At 39.2% G+C, this 16,673-nt stretch overlaps 1 protein-coding gene across 3 annotated transcripts in view; it reads right to left on the reverse strand.

The window, feature by feature from the left end:
* The window catches only part of FERRY3 (FERRY endosomal RAB5 effector complex subunit 3), a 60,180-nt gene that overhangs the window by 25,065 nt on the left and 18,442 nt on the right, over positions 1-16,673 (reverse strand). For all 3 annotated transcript variants that reach the window (XM_055095269.2, XM_003820337.6, XM_024931230.4), the window contains 3 exons: positions 5,923-6,029; positions 5,207-5,404; positions 4,237-4,365 (listed from right to left, as the gene is read on the reverse strand). In XM_055095269.2, the coding sequence (XP_054951244.1) occupies positions 4,237-4,365; positions 5,207-5,404; positions 5,923-6,029 (434 nt within the window). The remainder of the gene's footprint in view (positions 1-4,236; positions 4,366-5,206; positions 5,405-5,922; positions 6,030-16,673) is intronic.

Raw genomic sequence — 16,673 nt, forward strand, 5'->3', positions numbered from 1 at the left:
GCACAAGACAGGGATGCCCTCTCTCACCACTCCTATTCAACATAGTGTTGGAAGTTCTGGCCAGGGCAATTAGGCAGGAGAAGGAAATAAAGGGTATTCAATTAGGAAAAGAGGAAGTCAAATTGTCCCTGTTTGCAGACGACATGATTGTATATCTAGAAAACCCCATTGTCTCAGCCCAAAATCTCCTTAAGCTGATAAGCAACTTCAGCAAAGTCTCAAGATACAAAATCAATGTACAAAAATCACAAGCATTCTTATACACCAACAACAGACAAACAGAGAGCCAAATCATGAGTGAACTCCCATTCACAATTGCTTCAAACAGAATAAAATACCTAGGAATCCAACTTACAAGGGATGTGAAGGACCTCTTCAAGGAGAACTACAAACCGCTGCTCAAGGAAATAAAAGAGGATACAAACAAATGGAAGAACATTCCATGCTCATGGGTAGGAAGAATCAATATCGTGAAAATGGCCATACTGCCCAAGGTAATTTACAGATTCAATGCCATCCCCATCAAGCTACCAATGACTTTCTTCACAGAATTGGAAAAAACTACTTTAAAGTTTATATGGAACCAAAAAAGAGCCCGCATTGCCAAGTCAATCCTAAGCCAAAAGAACAAAGCTGGAGGCATCACACTACCTGACTTCAAACTATACTACAAGGCTACAGTAACCAAAACAGCATGGTACTGGTACCAAAACAGAAATATAGATCAATGGAACAGAACAGAGCCCTCAGAAATAACGCCGCATATCTACAACTATCTGATCTTTGACAAACCTGAGAAAAACAAGCAATGGGGAAAGGATTCCCAATTTAATAAATGGTGCTGGGAAAACTGGCTAGCCATATGTAGAAAGCTGAAACTGGATCCCTTCCTTACACCTTATACAAAAATTAATTCAAGATGGATAAAAGATTTAAACGTTAGACCTAAAACCATAAAAACCCTAGAAGAAAACCTAGGCATTACCATTCAGGACATAGGCGTGGGCAAGGACTTCATGTCCAAAACACCAAAAGCAATGGCAACAAAAGCCAAAATTGACAAATGGGATCTAACTAAACTAAAGAGCTTCTGCACAGCAAAAGAAACTACCATCAGAGTGATCAGGCAACCTACAAAATGGGAGAAAATTTTTGCAACCTACTCATCTGACAAAGGGCTAATATCCAGAATCTACAATGAACTCAAACAAATTTACAAGAAAAAAACAAACAACCCCATCAAAAAGTGGGCGAAGGACATGAACAGACACTTCTCAAAAGAAGACATTTATGCAGCCAAAAAACACATGAAAAAATGCTCATCTTCACTGGCCATCAGAGAAATGCAAATCAAAACCACAATGAGATACCATCTCACACCAGTTAGAATGGCAATCATTAAAAAGTCAGGAAACAACAGGTGCTGGACAGGATGTGGAGAAATAGGAACACTTTTACACTGTTGGTGGGACTGTAAACTAGTTCAACCATTGTGGAAGTCAGTGTGGTGATTCCTCAGGGATCTAGAACTAGAAATACCATTTGACCCAGCCATCCCATTACTGGGTATATACCCAAAGGACTATAAATCATGCTGCTATAAAGACACATGCACACGTATGTTTATTGCGGCATTATTCACAATAGCAAAGACTTGGAACCAACCCAAATGTCCAACAATGATAGACTGGATTAAGAAAATGTGGCACATATACACCATGGAATACTATGCAGCCATAAAAAATGATGAGTTCATGTCATTTGTAGGGACATGGATGAAATTGGAAATCATCATTCTCAGTAAACTATAGCAAGAACAAAAAACCAAACACCGCATATTCTCACTTATAGGTGGGAATTGAACGATGAGATCACATGGACACAGGAAGGGGAATATCACACTCTGGGGACTGTGGTGGGGTGGGGGGAGGGGGGAGGGATAGCATTGGGAGATATACCTAATGCTAGATGACGAGTTAGTGGGTGCAGCGCACCAGCATGGCACATGTATACCTATGTAACTAACCTGCACAATGTGCACATGTACCCTAAAACTTAAAGTATAAAAAAAAAAAAAAAAATTTAGGTCCTAACTAAACAAACCTATGGTACCAATTTAATTTACAAAGATACCAATATACCTAATGCTAGATGACGAGTTAGTGGGTGCAGCACACCAGCATGGCACATGTATACATATGTAACTAACCTGCACATTGTGCACATGTACCCTAAAACTTAAAGTATAATAATAAATAAATAAATAAATAAAATAAACTTTAATTTTTCAATTAAAAAACAGCTGAATTACTCTGGGATTTGAGCCAGAAATTTTTCTTTTACCTGCCTTCCCTTAATCCTCTTCCTATGTGTAGATAGAAAGCTTCTGAAGAAAGATGCCATTAACTTTTTCAATAGCTTTAAAAACCATTTCCAGGATGGAGGTTTCTTAAAATATTAAAAACAGAACTATCTTATGATCCAGCAACTCCACTTTAGTGTATATATCCAAAGGAAATGAAATTAGTTTCTTAAAGACTTCATTTTGGCATTAGTCACAATAATCAAGATACTAAAAACACACCTAAATGTACACACATACACAAACAGACACACAATGGAATATTATTCAGCCTTAAACAAGAAAATCCTTCCATTTGTAACAACATGGATTGACCTGGAGGACACTAAGCATCCTGGAGGATGCTAAGTGAAGTAAGCCAGACACAGAAAAACAAATATTTTATCATCTCACTTATACATGGAACCTAAAATAGTTGAACTCACACTGATAGAGTAGAAGGTGCTTACCAGGGCTGGGGCGGGGGGAAATGGGGAGATTTTGGTCAAGGGGTACAAAGTTTCAGCCACACAGATGGTTAAGTTCTGGAAATCTAATGTACGACAATGTGATTATATTTAACAATATTCTAGTGTATACCTGAAATTCATTAAGAGGACAGATCTCAAGTGTTCTCACCACGGACACAGAAAAGTGGTAACTATCTGAGGTAATAAATATGCTAATTCGTTTGAAGTAATTATTTTACAATATCTGTGCACATTGAATCATCAAATTGTATACCTCAAATATATACAATCTTTAATTATCAAATACATCTCAATAAATTAAAAAATTTTTTCCTGTAAATTTCCTAAATAGAAAGAATGTTATGTTATGGATAAATATAGAAAAAGCAGTCATTCAAGAATACAGTGATTTTTTTTTTAAAAGAACCAAAAATAATTCATTTAACTGACTTCATGCTACTTAAGCCAGTCAAAGATATAACATAAAAACGTGTGTATTTTGTGCTACCTTTTAGTCTACGTTTCCAATCCCCTCTGTAGTAATAATTACGTCCACTTTAAAGATATAGAACTTGGATCAAAAGATCATCAACTTTCCACTGAGTGCCTACTTCAAGTATAACTATAGTACTGAAATTTAACAATAGTTTTCACTCAGAACCTTGAAGAAAATCATCCTCTTAAAAAAGAAAATTAGGCACAGAGTCCAAGCTTCTGAAGATCTGGGTATATATCCAAAGGAATAGAAATCATTCTATATAAAGATACATGCACACGCATGTTCTTCGCAGTACTATTCACAATAGCAAAGACGTGGAATCAACCTGAATGCCCATCAATGATAGACTGGATAAAGAAAATGTGGCACATATACATCATGGAATACATGGTATAAAAGGGAATGAGATCATATCCTTTGCAGGGACATGGATGGAGCTGGAAACCGTTATCCTCAGCAAACTAATGCATGAACAGAAGACCAAACACCACATGCTCTCACTTATAAATGGGAGCTGAATGATCAGAACACATGGACGCATTGTGGGGAACAACACACACTCGGGCTTGTTAGGAGAAGGGAAGAACATCAGGAAGAATAGGTAATAGACGATGGGCTTAATACCTAGGAGATGGGTTGATCTGTGCAGCAAACCACCATGGCACGCATTTACCTATGTAACAAACCTGTGCATCCTGTACATGTACCCTGGAACTTAAAGTAAAAGTTGAAGGAAAAAAAAAAACCCAAAAAACCAAAAATACATTTTGATGTTCTTTCTAAATAAAAAAAACTTAAAAAAATCTTAAATTTTGTTTTTAATTTCCTATCTTCCACCAACATAATTTTCTATATGATCTTAATACTGATCCACATACTATTACAGTGATTACAGACAGAATATAATAAAAGTGAGTTTTACCCACCAAGTGATTCTTTCAACTTACTCCTGCGCTGGGTTCTAGCATAAAGTACCACCTGTTGGACAACTTCTAATTGCTCTTCAATTCGGGGGAAATGGAAGTCAGTGCATTCTTGGCAAACCGTGGCAAAATCTAAGGGACCCAAAACATTTACAAACTTCTAAATGCGAACTATCAAATATTTAGTATTTACTTACAATGAGATTTAGTAGAAAAAGAAAATAATACTTATTTTTCTTAATAAGATTTCTTATACTTGTCCTTTAAATAATTATGCCTTAAGTTAGGGCACAGCAATTTTGTTTTGATTAGAGACTTAACCTCTCGAACACTCAAAAGAGTTAATTATATTGACATTTCTTTGTTAATGTAATTCCAGGTCTTCTTTAAATAATACTTTCATCATAATCCACCCCAAAAGGTGCTACAAAATATAAGAAGGTTCTTATATTTATGAGGGGAAATAAATTCTATTTAAGCTTCTTTCAAAAACAAGTATACGTTTCATATATTTTATATATTCTACATTTTATATATTTACAAATTTAGAAATAATCATAAAAAGTGAGTTGTACTAAGAGGGAAGGTAGAATTTTACCTAGCAAATTTAAGAGGTAGGTTATTAAAATATATATATATAGAGAGAGAGAGAGGGACAAATGGATGAGCTAAAAATCACCAAGCCAGGATTTGCTTCTAAACTGAAAACATGTGATTGCTCTTTTTGTTTTACCTTGTAATGAGAATTCTATAAAAACATTATAATAGCATTTTAAGAAAAATAAATATCATGAAGCACTCTATCGATGCTACAGTTTGAAATAAAATAACTATGGCTGGGTATGTTTGTTTGGTCTACTTGGATGTCAAGGTGATAAAAATTTTTTTTCATTTTCCCTATAATTCCTTTCTTTGTAAGAATGGTGTTACAGGATGAAATTTAACAAAATAAATGTGTATGATGTTAACTTACCTCTTTTAATACCACTATATGAATTAATTCGATTATCTACTAGTAAAACCAGGCCACAGAGAGATGCAGAATAAAGTGACAGAGCTGTTTGGAGCCGATGAAGTTTCACACCACTTCGATGATTTCTTTTATGCTTACAGAAGTCCAGCATATCTGCTCTCAGCAATCTCAAATTATGCATGGTCTTCAACTGGGCTCCTGGGGGTAGGCAATAGTCCAGGAAAGATATTTAAGCAGCTACAGAAAGTCCAGTATAACAAGATGCAAATCTCTATGGCAAGAATCCAGATAAATCTGTACCACAAAATAATTAAAAATGGGCCTTGCAACTTCCCATTTTAATGACTTTTTCAGTTTAATCTATCTGCAAAAAACATTATATAAATATACAAAACTTAAAGCCAATAAAATATAGTCTTTCTTAAAGTAAAACATAATTTGGAATTAAAAATAACATAGGTACACTCTACTCACATGTTAGGGATTTTTCTCTTACAGCATATAAAAAAAGTTGCAGCGGTCAGGCATGGTGACTCATGCCTGTAATCCTAGCACTTTGGGAGGCCAAGGTGGGTGGACTGCTTGAGCCCAGGGGTTCAAGACCAGCCTGGGCAACATAGCGAAACCTTGTCTCTATTATTTTAAAAAAATAATAATTAAAAAATAGTTTCAGAAGTTACAATAAATTATAACTGCAAAAAAATTAACACACTTACCTAAGTGAATGGTAAAACTTTCTTCTAACTTTCTCTGTTCCTCATAAATCCTTCCAATTGCTTCTACAGATTCTCTGAACTGACTTGGCTGAACTTTAATTTCCTCACTAAAAGTAATAAAATTTTTGATATACTTTAATGTTTGTCAAAAACTTTTCTTAAAGGAAAGCTTTATAATGAGAGAAAACTGAACAGCTGAAAGTCTTGCTTAATTTTTTCCTAAACTCATCCTTAATCCACGGTGACAAGTAAGACAGGTAAGCACCAACAGGTTCTAAAATTCCCACTTGTTCTTTCATTTCCTCACGATAAATAAAGCAGATTATTATTTTCAATCATTATAATGTCAATTAATATATTGCCATTTAACACTTTTAGCAGCCTAAGAGAATGATTAAATGAAGCGATTAACTTATTACTTTAAAATCACATTGTATTTTAAAATATATAATACATCCTATACCAGGGCTAGCCCTAGGCAAAATCAGAAAATAGATGAAGTGATAGCAATAAAAATTTAAAGTGAAATAAAATAGATAATAAAAAAGATGAAGTTCATTTTGATGTATACACACCCTTTACTTTGACCATTTCTTGTTTGTTTTCTTTTTTACCTCCAACATACTCCTCCCACTAAACTGCCTTTCTCTTTGCTCTCCTCTTTATAGTTCCTGAGAAGACTTCCACAAAAGAGCAATAACTGTATCACCGTTCAATTCCAACAGTGGTATATGCTGAGGATGATACAAGTCTGTACGAGTCATCCATTTCCCTGACTAAATTTTTGGGGCTAATCCCAACAGCCCCATTAGACTCAATGACTGACTTCATTAGTAAATACGGTAAATTTAAATCTAGCCAGATAATCTACAGCAGGGGACCCCAATTCCCCGTACAGGCCTGTTAGGAACCAGGCCGCACAGCAGGAAGTGAGCAGCAGGCGAGTGAGCATTACCACCCGAGCTCCACCTCCCATCCGCTCAGCGGCAGCATTAGGTTCTCATAGGAGCGTGAACTGTATTGTGAACTGTGCATGCAAGCGATTGAGGTTGTGTGCTCCTTGTGGAACCGTTTCATCCCCAAACCCTCTCCACCTCTCCTGGAAAAAACTGTCTTCTGTGAAACTGGTCCTCGGTGCCAAAAAGGCTCAGAGGACTGCTGATCTACAAAATCATACTTTTCTGGAGTCCATCAAACATTTGTGATAATAAGGCAACCTAGTAAACTGAATTCCAAACCGTGACATATACCTCCAAGGACAGACAGGACACATAAGGAGTTTCATCTTTGTTACAGCATAGCTGAAATAGGATGCTGTCATACAAGGGGGTAAAAAGAAAGCAGCTAAAATTTTAACAGATTCTTGAAGGCCAAGTGAGCTAGCATATCAAGTTAGAATAGGTCGGAGCCACAGGCACATGAACTTGCAAACTCTTTTCCACTGGCCTCCATCAGGTATTTCCAGAAAACACTGAGGGCAGGAGACAACAGAGCCTTCTCAAGGGCACAGGCAGAAATGCTGAGAATCAAGATACACGAGGCTTGACCAAACCAGGAGCGGACAAAGACAACAAAGATGGAGAAGAGTTGAACAAAGTGACCTTCCGGACCCGCAACTATGAGCCTAGATTCAAGTAACAAGTAGCAAGCCCACTGCTGGGAGGCAGAGCAAAAGTATGGAGGCAGACTCCACTCTGCAGCTCTGGCATGCGAAGGCTGCTGAAAGCAAGGGATGGAGCAGAGAGACAGAGAAAAATCCTCCTGGACCCCCAAGTGCCGTTCTAAGCACAAAGTAGCACCAGTAGAAAATGAAGCCGGTGGTACATTGAAGGTACTGACAGACACGAAACCAAACTGGGATAAAAGTGGGGTAAAAGACTACACGTTGGGTACAGTGTACATTGCTCGGGTGATGGATGCACCAAAATCTTAGAAATCACCACTCAAGAACTTATTTGTGTAACCAAACACCACCTATTCCCCAAAAACCTACTGAAATAAAAAAATTAAAAGTTTTTAAAAAATAAAGCCATAAAGTCTACAAATTATATGAAAGCAAGATCTCTAACAAACTTGCCATGCATTTTCAGATTTCTCCAAGCATTGTTCCAGTGAATAAGCTAGTAAATAAAGTCTAATGCAAAGGGGAAAAAAAAGGAAACCAAACTTACCTCAACTGCTGATAAGATGTACACAACCTTCACATTAATATTGTTCATTTCTGGACATAAATACTATTAACCTCAGTCTCTTCTAATACCCACAATATCCAGTAATCAGTTAAAAAAAAGAAAAGAAGAAAAATAGGCTGGGTGCGGTGGCTCGTGCCTGTAATCCCAGCACTTTGGGAGGCCGAGGTGGGCGAATCACGAGATCAGGAGTTCAAGACCAGCCTGGCCAACATGGTGAAACACTGTCTCTACTAAAAATACAAAAATTAGCCAGGTGTGGTGGCATACGCCTGTAATCCCAGCTACTTAGGAGGCTGAGGCAGGAGAATTGCTTGAACGCAGGAGGTGGAGGTTGCAATGAGCCAAGATCGCGGCATTGTAGGCATTGTACCCCAGCCTGGGAGACAGAGAAAGACTCTTGTCTTGGGGCCGGGGAGGAGAAGAAAAAAGAAGAAGAGACAACCAGAAAAGCAAGAGAAAAACCCAACCCACTGTCGAGATAAAGCAATCAACAGAAACAGATTTAGAAAGGATCCAGATATTGGGACTAAAAGAAAGGGACTTTCAAAAAACTATAACCAACATGTTAAAAGATCTAGTGGAAAGGTAGGCAACACACAAGGAATTTTAGCAAAGAGCGAAAACAACTGGAAATACTAGAAATCAAAACATCGTATCAGACCGATAACCACAGATCAACTCATTTTACAATGCCCCCATTAACCTGACACCAAAACCAAATGAAGACGTTATAAGAAAAACAAACAAACAAACTATAGACCAACATACATGCATAAATATATAGGTTGGTGGATATATGTCATTTACATATATCTGTGTGAAACAATATATATCATGACCACATATATGTGAAACCTAAAACAATAAAACTTCTAGAAGAAAAAACACAGGATAAAATCTTTGTGATCTTCCATTAGGCAAAGGTATCTTAGGCAAGATAGAAAATAGATAAATTGGCAGAGCACAGAGGATTTTTGAGTAACAAAACTACTCTGTATGGTACTATAATAGCAGATACACGTCCTATACATTTGTCCAAACTGACAGAATATACAATGGCAAGAGTGAGCCCTAAAATAAACTATGGACTTTGAATGATTATTGTGGGGAAAAGCAAGAGAGATCAGATTGTCACTGTGTCTGTGTAGAAAGAAGTAGACATGGGAGACTCCATTGTGTTATGTACTAAGAAAAATTCTTCTGCCTTGAGATTCTGTGACCTTACCCCCAACCCCGTGCTCTCTGAAACACGTGCTGTGTCAACTCAGAGTTAAATGGATTAAGGGCGGTGCAAGATGTGCTTTGTTAAACAGATGCTTGAAGGCAGCACGCTCCTTAAGAGTCATCACCACTCCCTAATCTCAAGTACCCAGGGACACAAAAACTGCGGAAGGCCGCAGGGACCTCTGCCTAGGAAAGCCAGATATTGTCCAAGGTTTCTCCCCATGTGATAGTCTGAAATATGGCCTCGTGGGAAGGGAAAGACCTGACCGTCCCCCAGCCCGACACCCGTAAAGGGTCTGTGCTGAGGAGGATTAGTATAAGAGGAAGGCATGCCTCTTGCAGTTGAGACAAGAGGAAGGCATCTGTCTCCTGCCCGTCCCTGGGCAATGGAATGTCTCGGTATAAAACCCGATTGTACGTTCTATCTACTGAGATAGGGAAAAACCACCTTAGGGCTGGAGGTGGGACATGCAGGCAGCAATACTGCTTTGTAAAGCATTGAGATGTTTATGTGTATGCATATCTAAAAGCACAGCACTTAATCCTTTACCTTGTCTATGATGCAAAGACCTTTGTTCACGTGTTTGTCTGCTGACCCTCTCCCCACAATTGTCTTGTGACCCTGACACATCCCCCTCTTGGAGAAACACCCACAAATGATCAATAAATACTAAGGGAACTCAGAGGCTGGCGGGATCCTCCATATGCTGAACGCTGGTCCCCCGGGTCCCCTTATTTCTTTCTCTATACTTTGTCTCTGTGTCTCTTTCTTTCCTAAGTCTCTTGTTCCACCTTACGAGAAACACCCACAGGTGTGGAGGGGCAACCCACCCCTTCATCTGGTGCCCAACGTGGAGGCTTTTCTCTAGGGTGAAGGTACGCTCGAGCGTGGTCATTGAGGACAAGTCGATGAGAGATCCCGAGTACATCTACAGTCAGCCGTACGGTAAGCTTGTGCGCTTGGAAGAAGCTAGGGTGATAATGGGGCAAACTAAAAGTAAAACTAAAAGTAAATATGCCTCTTATCTCAGCTTTATTAAAATTCTTTTAAAAAGAGGGGGAGTTAAAGTATCTACAAAAAATCGAATCAAGCTATTTCAAATAATAGAACAATTTTGCCCATGGTTTCCAGAACAAGGAACTTTAGATCTAAAAGATTGGAAAAGAATTGGTAAGGAACTAAAACAAGCAGGTAGGAAGGGTAATATCATTCCACTTACAGTATGGAATGATTGGGCCATTATTAAAGCAGCTTTAGAACCATTTCAAACAGAAGAAGATAGCGTTTCAGTTTCTGATGCCCCTGGAAGCTGTATAATAGATTGTAATGAAAAGACAAGGAAAAAATCCCAGAAAGAGACAGAAAGTTTACATTACGAATATGTAGCAGAGCCGGTAATGGCTCAGTCAACGCAAAGTGTTGACTATAATCAATTACAGGAGGTGATATATCCTGAAACGTTAAAATTAGAAGGAAAAGGTCCAGAATTAGTGGGGCCATCAGAGTCTAAACCACGAGGACCAAGTCCTCTTCCAGCAGGTCAGGTGCCCGTAACATTACAACCTCAAACGCAGGTTAAAGAAAATAAGACCCAACCGCCAGTAGTTTATCAATACTGGCCACCGGCTGAACTTCAGTATCGGCCACCCCCAGAAAGTCAGTATGGATATCCAGGAATGCCCCCAGCACCACAGGGCAGGGCGCCATACCCTCAGCCACCCACTAGGAGACTTAATCCTACGGCACCACCTAGTAGACAGGATAGTGAATTACATGAGATTATTGATAAATCAAGAAAGGAAGGAGATACTGAGGCGTGGCAATTCCCAGTAATGTTAGAACCGATGCCACCTGGAGAAGGGGCCCAAGAGGGAGATCCTCTCACAGCTGAGGCCAGATGCAAGTCTTTTTCGATAAAAATGCTAAAAGATATGAAAGAGGGAGTAAAACAGTATGGACCCAACTCCCCTTATATGAGGACATTATTAGATTCCATTGCTCATGGACATAGACTCATTCCTTATGATTGGGAGATTCTGGCAAAATCGTCTCTCTCACCCTCTCAATTTTTACAATTTAAGACTTGGTGGATTGATGGGGTACAAGAACAGGTCCGAAGAAATAGGGCTGCCAATCCTCCAGTTAACATAGATGCAGATCAACTATTAGGAACAGGTCAAAATTGGAGTACTATTAGTCAACAAGCATTAATGCAAAATGAGGCCATTGAGCAAGTTAGAGCTATCTGCCTTAGAGCCTGGGAAAAAATCCAAGACCCAGGAACTGCCTGCCCCTCATTTAATACAGTAAGACAAGGTTCGAAAGAGCCCTACCCTGATTTGGTGGCAAGGCTACAAGATGTTGCTCAAAAGTCAATTGCTGATGAAAATGCCCGTAAGGTCATAGTGGAGTTGATGGCATATGAAAACGCCAATCCTGAGTGTCAATCAGCCATTAAGCCATTAAAAGGAAAGGTTCCTGCAGGATCAGATGTAATCTCAGAATACGTAAAAGCATGGGATGGAATCGGAGGAGCTATGCATAAAGCTATGCTTATGGCTCAAGCAATAACAGGAGTTGTTTTAGGAGGACAAGTTAGAACATTTGGAGGAAAATGTTATAATTGTGGTCAAATTGGTCATTTAAAAAAGAATTGCCCAGTCTTAAATAAACAGAATATAACTACTCAAGCTACTACCACAACAGGTAGAGAGCCACCAGACTTATGTCCAAGATGTAAAAAAGGAAAACATTGGGCTAGTCAATGTCGTTCTAAATTTGATAAAAATGGGAAACCATTGTCGGGAAACGAGCAAAGGGGCCAGCCTCAGGCCCCACAACAAACTGGGGCATTCCCAATTCAGCCATTTGTTCCTCAGGGTTTTCAGGGACAACAACCCCCACTGTCCCAAGTGTTTCAGGGAATAAGCCAGTTACCACAATACAACAATTGTCCCCCGCCACAAGCGGCAGTGCAGCAGTAGATTTAGGTACTATACAAGCAGTCTCTCTGCTTCCAGGGGAGCCCCCACAAAAAATCCCCACAGGGGTATATGGCCCACTGCCTGAGGGGACTGTAGGACTAATCTTGGGAAGATCAAGTCTAAATCTAAAAGGAGTTCAAATTCATACTGGTGTGGTTGATTCAGACTATAAAGGCGAAATTCAATTGGTTATTAGCTCTTCAATTCCTTGGGGTGCCAGTCCAGGAGACAGGATTGCTCAATTATTACTCCTGCCATATATTAAGGTTGGAAATAGTGAAATAAAAAGAACAGGAGGGTTTGGAAGCACTGATCCGACAGGAAAGGCTGCATATTGGGCAAGTCAGGTCTCAAAGAACAGACCTGTGTGTAAGGCCATTATTCAAGGAAAACAGTTTGAAGGGTTGGTAGACACTAGAGCAGATGTCTCTATCATTGCTTTAAATCAGTGGCCAAAAAATTGGCCTAAACAAAAGGCTGTTACAGGACTTGTCAGCATAGGCACAGCCTCAGAAGTGTATCAAAGTACTGAGATTTTACATTGCTTAGGGCCAGATAAGAAAGTACTGTTCAGCCAATGATTACTTCAATTCCTCTTAATCTGTGGGGTCGAAATTTATTACAACAATGGGGTGTGGAAATCACCATGCCTGCTCCATTATATAGCCCCACGAGTCAAAAAATCATGACCAAGATGGGATATATACCAGGAAAGGGACTAGGGAAAAATGAAGATGGCATTAAAGTTCCAGTTGAGGCTAAAATAAATCAAGAAAGAGAAGGAATAGGGTATCCTTTTTAGGGGCGGCCACTGTAGAGCCTCCTAAACCCATACCATTAACTTGGAAAACAGAAAAACCGGTGTGGGTAAACCAGTGGCCTCTACCAAAACAAAAACTGGAGGCTTTACATTTATTAGCAAATGAACAGTTAGAAAAGGGTCATATTGAGCCTTCATTCTCGCCTTGGAATTCTCCTGTGTTTGTAATTCAGAAGAAATCAGGCAAATGGCGTATGTTAACTGACTTTAGGGCTGTAAACGCCGTAATTCAACCCATGGGGCCTCTCCAACCTGGGTTGCCCTCTCCGGCCATGATCCCAAAAGACTGGCCTTTAATTATAATTGATCTAAAGGATTGCTTTTTTACCATCCCTCTGGCGGAGCAGGATTGCGAAAAATTTGCCTTTACTATACCAGCCATAAATAATAAAGAACCAGCCACCAGGTTTCAGTGGAAAGTGTTACCTCAGGGAATGCTTTATAGTCCAACTATTTGTCAGACTTTTGTAGGTCGAGCTCTTCAACCAGTTAGAGACAAGTTTTCAGACTGTTATATTATTCATTATATTGATGATATTTTATGTGCTGCAGAAACGAGAGATAAATTAATTGACTGTTATACATTTCTGCAAGCAGAGGTTGCCAACGCAGGACTGGCAATAGCATCTGATAAGATCCAAACCTCTACTCCTTTTCATTATTTAGGGATGCAGATAGAAAATAGAAAAATTAAGCCACAAAAAATAGAAATAAGAAAAGACACATTAAAAACACTAAATGATTTTCAAAAATTGCTGGGAGATATTAATTGGATTCGGCCAACTCTAGGCATTCCTACTTATGCCATGTCAAATTTGTTCTCTTTTTTTTTTTTTTTGTGAGACGGAGTCTCGCTCTGTCGCCCAGGCTGGAGTGCAGTGGCGCGATTTCGGCTCACTGCAAGCTCCGCCTCCCGGGTTCACGCCATTCTCCTGCCTCAGCCTCCCGAGTAGCTGGGACTACAGGCGCCCGCCACCACGCCCGGCTGATTTTTTGTATTTTTAGTAGAGACAGGGTTTCACCGTGTTAGCCAGGATGGTCTCGATCTCCTGACCTCGTGATCCGCCCACCTCGGCCTCCCAAAGTGCTGGGATTACAGGCGTGAGCCACCGCGCCCGGCCTGTTCTCTATCTTAAGAGGAGACTCAGACTTAAATAGTAAAAGAATGTTAACCCCAGAGGCAACAAAAGAAATTAAATTAGTGGAAGAAAAAATTCAGTCAGCACAAACAAATAGAATAGATCCCTTAGCCCCACTCCAACTTTTGATTTTTGCCACTGCACATTCTCCAACAGGCATCATTATTCAAAATACTGATCTTGTGGAGTGGTCATTCCTTCCTCACAGTACAGTTAAGACTTTTACATTGTACTTGGATCAAATAGCTACATTAATTGGTCAGACAAGATTACGAATAATAAAATTATGTGGCAATGACCCAGACAAAATAGTTGTCCCTTTAACCAAGGAACAAGTTAGACAAGCCTTTATCAATTCTGGTGCATGGCAGATTGGTCTTGCTAATTTTGTGGGAATTATTAATCATTACCAAAAAACAAAAATCTTCCAGTTCTTAAAATTGACTACTTGGATTCTACCTAAAATTACCAGACGTGAACCTTTAGAAAATGCTCTAACAGTATTTACTGATGGTTCCAGCAATGGAAAAGCAGCTTACACAGGGCCGAAAGAACGAGTAATCAAAACTCCGTATCAATCGGCTCAAAGAGCAGAGTTGGTTGCAGTCATTACAGTGTTACAAGATTTTGAGCAACCTATCAATATTATATCAGATTCTGCATCCGTAGTACAGGCTACAAGGGATGTTGAGACAGCTCTAATTAAATATAGCATGGATGATCAGTTAAACCAGCTATTCAATTTATTACAACAAACTGTAAGAAAAAGAAATTTCCCATTTTATATTACTCATATTCGAGCACACACTAATTTACCAGGGCCTTTGACTAAAGCAAATGAACAAGCTGACTTACTGGTATCATCTGCATTCATAAAAGCGTAAGAACTTCATGCTTTGACTCATGTAAATGCAGCAGGATTAAAAAACAAATTTGATGTCACATGGAAATAGGCAAAAGACATTGTACAACATTGCACCCAGTGTCAAGTCTTACACCTGCCCACTCAAGAGGCAGGAGTTAATCCCAGAGGTCTGTGTCCTAATGCATGATGGCAAATGGATGTCACGCATGTACCTTCATTTGGAAAATGATCATATGTTCATGTAACAGTTGATACTTATTCACATTTCATATGGGCAACTTGCCAAACAGGAGAAAGTACTTCCCATGTTAAAAAACATTTATTGTCTTGTTTTGCTGTAATGGGAGTTCCAGAAAAAATCAAAACTGACAATGGACCAGGATATTGTAGTAAAGCTTTCCAAAAATTCTTAAGTCAGTGGAAAATTTCACATACAACAGGAATTCCTTATAATTCCCAAGGACAGGCCATAGTTGAAAGAACTAATAGAACACTCAAAACTCAATTAGTTAAACAAAAAGAAGGGGGAGACAGTAAGGAGTGTACCACTCCTCAGATGCAACTTAATCTAGCACTCTATACTTTAAATTTTTAAAACATTTATAGAAATCAGACTACTACTTCTGTAGAACAACATCTTACTGGTAAAAAGAACAGTCCACATGAAGGAAAACTAATTTGGTGGAAAGATAATAAAAATAAGACATGGGAAATAGGGAAGGTGATAACGTGGGGGAGAGGTTTTGTTTGTGTTTCACCAGGAGAAAATCAGCTTCCTGTTTGGATACCCACTAGACATTTGAAGTTCTACAATGAACCCATCGGAGATGCAAAGAAAAGGGCCTCCACAGAGATGGTAACACCAGTCACATGGATGGATAATCCTATAGAAGTATATGTTAATGATAGCGTATGGGTACCTGGCCCCACAGATGATCGCTGCCCTGCCAAACCTGAGGAAGAAGGGATGATGATAAATATTTCCATTGGGTATCGTTATCCTCCTATTTGCCTAGGGAGAGCACCAGGATGTTTAATGCCTGCAGTCCAAAATTGGTTGGTAGAAGTACCTACTGTCAGTCCCATCAGTAGATTCACTTATCACATGGTAAGCGGGATGTCACTCAGGCCACGGGTAAATTATTTACAAGACTTTTCTTATCAAAGATCATTAAAATTTAGACCTAAAGGGAAACCTTGCCCCAAGGAAATTCCCAAAGAATCAAAAAATACAGAAGTTTTAGTTTGGGAAGAATGTGTGGCCAATACTGCGGTGATATTACAAAACAATGAATTCGGAACTATTATAGATTGGGCACCTCGAGGTCAATTCTACCACAATTGCTCAGGACGAACTCAGTCGTGTCCAAGTGCACAAGTGAGTCCAGCTGTTGATAGCGACTTAACAGAAAGTCTAGACAAACATAAGCATAAAAAATTGCAGTCTTTCTACCCTTGGGAATGGGGAGAAAAAGGAATCTCTACCCCAAGACCAAAAATAATAAGTCCTGTTTCTGGTCCTGAAC

Source organism: Pan paniscus, chromosome 10, assembly GCF_029289425.2.
Source record: "Pan paniscus chromosome 10, NHGRI_mPanPan1-v2.0_pri, whole genome shotgun sequence".
NCBI classification, from domain to species: Eukaryota; Metazoa; Chordata; class Mammalia; order Primates; family Hominidae; genus Pan; species Pan paniscus.